Source organism: Maniola hyperantus, chromosome 20, assembly GCF_902806685.2.
Source record: "Maniola hyperantus chromosome 20, iAphHyp1.2, whole genome shotgun sequence".
NCBI classification, from domain to species: domain Eukaryota; kingdom Metazoa; phylum Arthropoda; class Insecta; order Lepidoptera; family Nymphalidae; genus Maniola; species Maniola hyperantus.
The window spans coordinates 10,380,561-10,387,838 of record NC_048555.1 but is presented as its reverse complement, the minus strand read 5'-3'; the positions used below and the strand labels follow the sequence as shown (position 1 = coordinate 10,387,838).

At 38.2% G+C, this 7,278-nt stretch overlaps 1 protein-coding gene across 1 annotated transcript in view; it reads right to left on the bottom strand.

Moving 5' to 3' along the window:
* Window positions 1-50: 50 nt before the first annotated feature.
* AkhR (Adipokinetic hormone receptor) overlaps window positions 51-7,278 on the bottom strand; it is a 42,354-nt gene continuing 35,126 nt past the window's right edge. The window contains exons 2-8 of the mRNA XM_034979465.2: window positions 5,937-6,309; window positions 5,205-5,353; window positions 4,744-4,887; window positions 3,480-3,643; window positions 2,641-2,764; window positions 1,610-1,751; window positions 51-1,389 (exon numbers count right to left, since the gene is read on the bottom strand). Coding sequence (XP_034835356.1) covers window positions 1,192-1,389; window positions 1,610-1,751; window positions 2,641-2,764; window positions 3,480-3,643; window positions 4,744-4,887; window positions 5,205-5,353; window positions 5,937-6,197 — 1,182 coding nt within the window. The 5' untranslated portion in view covers window positions 6,198-6,309 and the 3' untranslated portion in view covers window positions 51-1,191. The remainder of the gene's footprint in view (window positions 1,390-1,609; window positions 1,752-2,640; window positions 2,765-3,479; window positions 3,644-4,743; window positions 4,888-5,204; window positions 5,354-5,936; window positions 6,310-7,278) is intronic.

Genomic DNA, 7,278 nt, shown 5'->3' with positions numbered 1-7,278 from the left:
TTTGATGGTAAATGGAGTATTTAAAGGAAAGGTTTTTAAATGAAATAGAATTTATGAAAATCTGAGATTTTATTATTCGAACTACCTCTAGAACTTTTACTTAAGGCTTAAGTTGGTATAAAAGTTTGATTCATTTCTCAATTTTTTAACGACTTTCCTATTACTTCACAGCCAACGAACAAATTACACTAAAACAAAATACTTAGCTAAAATAAAAATCGTTACATATTTGCAAAGCACACGCGTCTCTGACAGTTTTATACGCTGTGTATGGATTGACCAAATAAATATAAAAATATATAATTATTGTAGTAATTGCAGTAATTGACTATTTTGCAACTATTTTTTAACAGTCATTAATTATTCATTTATTATTCGCTGTTCAAATTCTTGACCATATTAATTAATAAGTACATTCTAGAGAAGTAAAAATATCGTGTTATTCACATAAGAAGTCCCTATCTTACCTTAGTTTATGGTACACCGTGTTCAATAATAAAACATTTAAAAAATACGAGAAATAAAATAAGGAATGTGTAATAAGTAACTAATATTAAGGAATGTCACAAACATTTTTTGACTAAAACACAAGTTATTATTATTATTTGAGTATCTACATCAATATATAAACAATTTGAAACTATAAAATATCAAAATAATTTGTAATCTGTTATATTTCTAATTTTAATTTTATTTCATTTAATTTGCCTCATTTACGTTATTTGGTATCGTATCACGAATTATAAAAAAAAGACTATATATACAAAAATAAAAATCTAATGCCTACCTACATTATTTACTACATTATAGATATGTATAAAGATCTTTAAAGCTCTCTTTTAAACATTTAACAATGTAACATTCTTTAAAGAGAATTTGAGAAATTGCAAATTAAATAATACGCCTTATTTTATTCAGTATTATGAAAATAGATTGAAACTATATTTTCATAGAGAAGAACTTAATTAACTCTGGCTATTTAACTACGTATGGGGCTTATAAATGTCTAATAACCAACATGCAATGTTATCATTTTATAACGCGTTAACTATTATAACTTAAACCGGTAACGTTATTGTTACCCTGCACTACAACGTTAATATTTCGGTATTTTTAACACACCGTTACTGTAACTGGTAAAATAAATTTTTTCACTGTTCCGTAATTTGTTATACTAAAGTCTGTAGACTGTTAGACTATTCCATGTACATTATTGTTATTATTTAAAATTTGTTTTTGTGAACCGTTATAAATGAAAGCAGAATCTCTTCTGCTTTGTCGATCGTGAAGTGAATTTCTTGCACGAGCTAATGTCGCAGCCGATATCTCCATCGAATCGCCGTGTGGGAATCGAGAACCTCTTCTCCAGCCGTTTCGACACCGAGCATTCTGTAATAAAAAATAATGTTAACTTTTAAATTATACCGCTTACAGGTAACATTAAAGCAATAACAGTGACATTGAATACTTTACTGATACTTTTTACTGAGTTCACCTATTAAATTATTATTACTTGGCCTTGAAAATAGGATTTGATTGGCCTCAACATGCTTCACGTAGCGTGGTGTCGGATGAAATATTGTAAGTATGCTTCCAGCTTAAAGCTTACGTTTGAACGCCATGTCCAGCGGTTCCTGTTAAACACGCCATAGACGACGGGGTTCGCGCACGAATTCGTACACGAAAACAGCCACATTGCCTTCTGAAACGCTGGATCTAGTTGGTGTACGATATCGTTGTCTATCCAAAACCTGTTACAAATATTTTTAATGAGTATCGATCTAATAGTTTAAAAATTATAAAGTATCGTTAAAATATCGGTATGAAAAATATTCTGGTATTTTTGTCGAGTATTTATTTGTACTTGACGCATACCTATATTATGTTAAAAATATTGCTCATAGAAATCGTACTCGAACGGTACGTAGGTACACACCTCTAGCTTTTTGGAGCTATGTGCGTTAAATTAAAATATCACTTGTTGGGAAACCTGCATGCTGAGTTCTCCATATTGTTCACAAATATGTGTGACGTCTGCCAATCTCCGCACTTGGCATGTCACATATTGTAACCTTTTATGATTTGAAAAGAGCAACTGCTGAGTTCCTTGCCAGCTCTTCTCAGTAGAATCTACATTCCGAACGGTGATAGAGTCATAGGCGCAGCTATAAGAGACGCTAGATGTAGGAACATTAAATAAATTTGATTTTGAACAGCATTTGGCGGCACTTTGCTGGTATGTCATCATCAACCAATAGACGTCCACTGCTGCACATAGGTCTCTGGTAGGGACTTCCACACGACTCCAACGTCTATCGGTTGTACCAACTATGTGCCCTGCCCATTGCCACTTCAGCTTCGCAACCCGTTGAACTATGTCGGTTACCCTAGTTCTCCTACGGATCTCCTTATTTCTGATTTGATCACGTAGAGAAACTCCAAGCATAGCTCTCTCCATCGCCCGCTGAGTGACTCTGAGCTTTCTTATGAGGCCCATAGTTAGCGACCATGTCTCGGATCCGTATGTCATCACTGGCAAGTGGCAACACGCGCTGTTCGAAGACTTTGGTCTTCAAGTACTGAGAAATTTGTGGGTATGTATCTTTACCTACGTAAATGTTGTGATATACTACAACTTACCAGATACAATAGAAGTAGTAAGGAGTCCAGCAGGCAAAGAAGACTAGTACAATGGTGACTGTCATCTTGAGCGTTCTAGCCCTCGCCCGGCCGAGGATTCCCACTCCACTTCGACGCATCTTATCTGGGAAAGCAACGAGCTTTATGTATTTCGTTAGTTAGTATCGTTATTTTTATTGTTACTTTTAACCTTATCACAGTACCATAACGGTACTGTGGTAAGGTTATACGAAAAAATACTGGTGATTCGGTCCCTGTGCATAACAGGTGGTAAAAGCTACGTTACGGTTCTATCAATTTAAAAAGCAAAGTCCATTACATCAGAAAGAGCAACAATGCACGGGGCTGCAATTGCTTGTACATGTGCATGCAATTGTACATGTACATGTTGTTGCAGTATGGTATAATAATATTGTAACTGGATGACTTGAAAAGAGCAACCGCCGAGTTTCTTGCTGGTTCTTTTCGGTAGGAACGGCACTCCGAACCAGTGGTAAATTAAACTAGTTAACGATTCATAAGAACTTGTAATAAGTCTACTTGAATAAAATAAATTCTATTCTATTCTATTCTAAATGGCAACAAAACATCAAAAAAACTGCAAATGGTATCTTTCTCCCGTCAATTTTTAACATTTGTCTGATATTTTCTTCGAAAAAATGTTCTTTTATATAACGTGTCCAAAGCTTGGTTTGTATGACATAGAATTCGAGCAAACTTTTTATAGATATATTGACAAACTGGAGGTTTATATGGCACAAGACCGTAGCATGTGGAAGTCGTACAAGGGACCTATATATAGCAGTGGACGTCAATCGTTTGACGATGATTGTACATACCATTAGTGGTATTCGCCCGCCGAATGATCTCGAGTAACGCGGCAGAGGAGCAGTACAGCGTGGAGATGAGGGGCGCAATGTACATCAGGGTCATGTTCATCAGGAAATAGGCCAGCTCGTGCCGTCGCGTCGGCAGCGAACCATATGACACGCATTGGAAGTACCTAAGGACAAAATGTAGTAGGTATACAGAATATTATATAGGCTTGTACGGGACTTTTTTTTTTAAAAAGAATATTAGCCATGTTTAAATGACTAATAATCCCCTTTCCTCTTCAACTAAGCGTCAAAATGACTAATAATCCCCTTTCCTCTTCAACTAAGCGTCAAGCTTTTGCTAGGAGTAGGTACGACAATAGTTAATAATCCCCTTTCCTCTTCAACTAAGCGTCAAGCTTGTGCTAGGAGTAGGTACGACAATAGTGCAACGGGCAGGGTTTGAACCGTTGACCTTTCGGCTTTCAGTCCACTCCTTTACCCGTTGAGCTATTGAGGCTCTCATCTCATAGCCTTGTACGGGAGTTGTGTGTGTGTGGTCGTCCGTAACAATAGGAAGATCTTTCACCGAGTGGTGTTGTGCTCGGGGCGCTAACTGGGCCGATGGTGATATCTCGAAACTTCTATAGTCCGCGACAGGTCGAGATGGCGATCGGGGTATGAGGTGGGGGGACGCCCTGCGCTCGCCCAGCTCTAGCATATCACGGTATAGAAAGTGATTGAATGAGTCATGTTCAAATCGTATTGAAATAGGGATTGATTCTATTTGAGTATCACTTAAGATATTGGCGATTTATTAGACTTGGCAACGCGCCCGCCCATATCTGCGTTAGAATATACACACATAGCCTTAAGCAACCATTCCCTATCAATATTTCCTTAGGATCATCATAAATTAGAACATTTTTGTAAATACTTATAGAAGTTAAGAAACACTAAAGAAAACTTTTCTTGAGTGTTTTAAAAATAAGTTATTTTTTAGGATCCACACCTGCCTAAATACTGAATTTCATAGATTTACAACAGTCCTTATGACGCTGATCCAATATGCATCAAACTATGTTTAGTAAAAAAATTGCGCTAAAACCGGTGAGATCGCAATCAAGACCAACATAATATTATCAAATCAAATAAAAAAGTACAAAACAACAACATCGGAAAAAAAATCGAAGAATATCGTACTTGAACACTTGATGGAATGGACTTGGAAAAGAAGATGGCCCCCAGCAATGATGAAGATGATATAGAGGGAGACGCAAAGGCTTACCCTTTGACGTCTGGGTGCTCTTCCAAGTGGAATATGAAGCTCTGAGGCAGACTAGCGAGCCCGGCGCAGATCCAGGCTATCGCGAGGGCTCGTCGCACCCTAGCCTCCCACATCACGTTCAGTGGCTTGAGAATAGCATAATATCTGAAAAGGAGAATAATTTTTCAAGTCAATTATTTCACAAAATATTTTTTGTAAGGTTTTGTGGCATATATCCGTCGTTAACTAATAGACATCCTACTGGACCTAGATCTCTTGTAAGGACTTCCATACTCTACGGTCTTGCGCTGCCTGAATGCGGCGGCTATACCTGAGATTCGTTTGATATCGTCCATTCAACTAGTAGACAGGTAGAGGCTGAAGGTGCGCGTTAACATCATCAGGCGGCACATGAGATCGCCCGCCAGCCACTGCACAGTGCCTGCCCACGCTATCTCCAACATCATGAGAAGTGTAATTACCTGTCGATCGCTATGCATATGAGCACGAAGCTGGACAGGTAGAGGCCGAAGGTACGCGTGAACATCATCAGGCGGCACATAAGGTCGCCCGCCAGCCACTGCACGGTGCCCGCCCACGCTATCTCCAGCGGCATCATCAGGAATGTCACCTGGACACGCGCACTGTTGCAGTTTAATCAAAAAGTATAGATCTTAATGTTGTCTTAATCTAGCGCCTAATACTTGCAAGTACCAATGTGAGAGACAAGCATGTATGAGTACCTACACAATTTATTATACTTGTTATGGTTATGCCAATAACCTTTTTGTACTACGCACTCTAGAAGATCATTCCGGCCAAAATGTTGACTGCTTTCTGGCTTCATAGATCACTATTTTTGTTCGGATTGACCCATGTACTTAGTGCGTATTGTGTTCGTACGAGTACGAGGTATGGGAGCCTTCCAATATGCGCTGAAGGTGCCCACCGAGGGGGCTTAGTTTAGTTTAGAGGGAGTAAGTAAATCTCTGATAGATAAAAAGAGATACTTATCAGTATAATCTATCGATGACTTACTTACTCGTGGCAACGTTGTTATTAAAAAAATATGGTATTTTTGACGTTTCTAAGTATAGTATCGACAGACTAGAGATAGCCTAAATATTACAACTTACATAAATACATTGAACTACTTAATTTAAAAAGAAAAGGTATAAAGAAAATGACTAATAAATATCAATTAAAAAACTTACCATAAGATCTGCTACTGCCAAATGCATGAGTAGCACATCCAACCTACTAGCTCTTCCCATTCTTCTTCTTTTCACTAGTTGAGACAGCACTGTTAAGTTCCCCGTCGCCGATATCACGATCAACACACTGTACACCGCTATGGACACCATGTGACCATGGTTGAATTGCATATCTTTTGGCATTTCATCTGTAGCGTTTAAATGGGTCCAGTTCTTCTGGGAGGCCCCACCGGTCCCGGATAATTTCTCGTCTATATCCATGTTTTATAGATCTATGTTATTTGTTATAATTTACTGTAATATTATTCTCTTGCTTTTATAAGTTGTTTGATATCTATTTTGAGTATACATTTTCTTAGGTTGATTGTATTGTCTGAAACAAAGATTAAGAAAGTTATATTTTTGGTGTTAAAAATAAAGTAGATACACTTTTTTTTTAATATTACAATAAAGCTTAAGGCTAGCCTTATCTAATATTACTATGTACAAATCATGCCCGCGTGGAATGGTCCAAGAATACTGGCTGCATTTCCGCGCTGGACAGCTAGGCTGATCCGTTGCGCAAAAAATGAGCCAGCCCTTCTGTCACCAGATGAAGCTATTAATCGCGGTGAAATGTCTCGTAAAAATTTTTTAGCACTAAGACTCCATGGCCCCAGGCCAGGGTCTCCACGGCAAACGGAACAAAAATGTAACTCTCGATAAGAGAGGCAACTTGCGCCGCTTGCCGTTTACAGCTGTTTCTGCTGCGGCTCCCGGTCTTGATGCTGTCTCCCTGATATGACACGGGATCAATGTGACAACGCAAGTTGTGTCCCACATGAGCACCCGTCCCTGTTCCCAGGGAACCAGCGTCAATCCATCAGGTCTCTTGCGATTATCATTCATCCCGACTAATCCCTGATATAGTAGATACATACTAATTGTAGTTTAAATTAACATCGATGTTTTTTATTCCTTTGTTCGACGCAGTTGGAAAGCAATAAATACTACAGTAACCGTAGTACAAGATTTTTCGTCTCACCAAACCAAACCAAATTCGAGAGTCGAAATACTTCCGCGTTACAGTAAACTGGATCTTAACTGCCTTGTTTTAAAGCTCAAGTTTGTCTACACTTCTACAGCCAGCGCTCCAAGCGGAAACATTGCGAAATTAAAATCAGTGGCATTGAATATTTGACTTCAATTCAAGGCTGTTTAGGTCCATTTTACTGTAACGCGGAAGTATTTCGACTCTCGAATTTGGTTTCGTTTCTTGAGACGTAAAATCTTGTACTACGGGTACAGAACAGAAAAGTAAAAGTGTCAATTTTTCATTAGTTTAGATGTGTCAACGCTATTG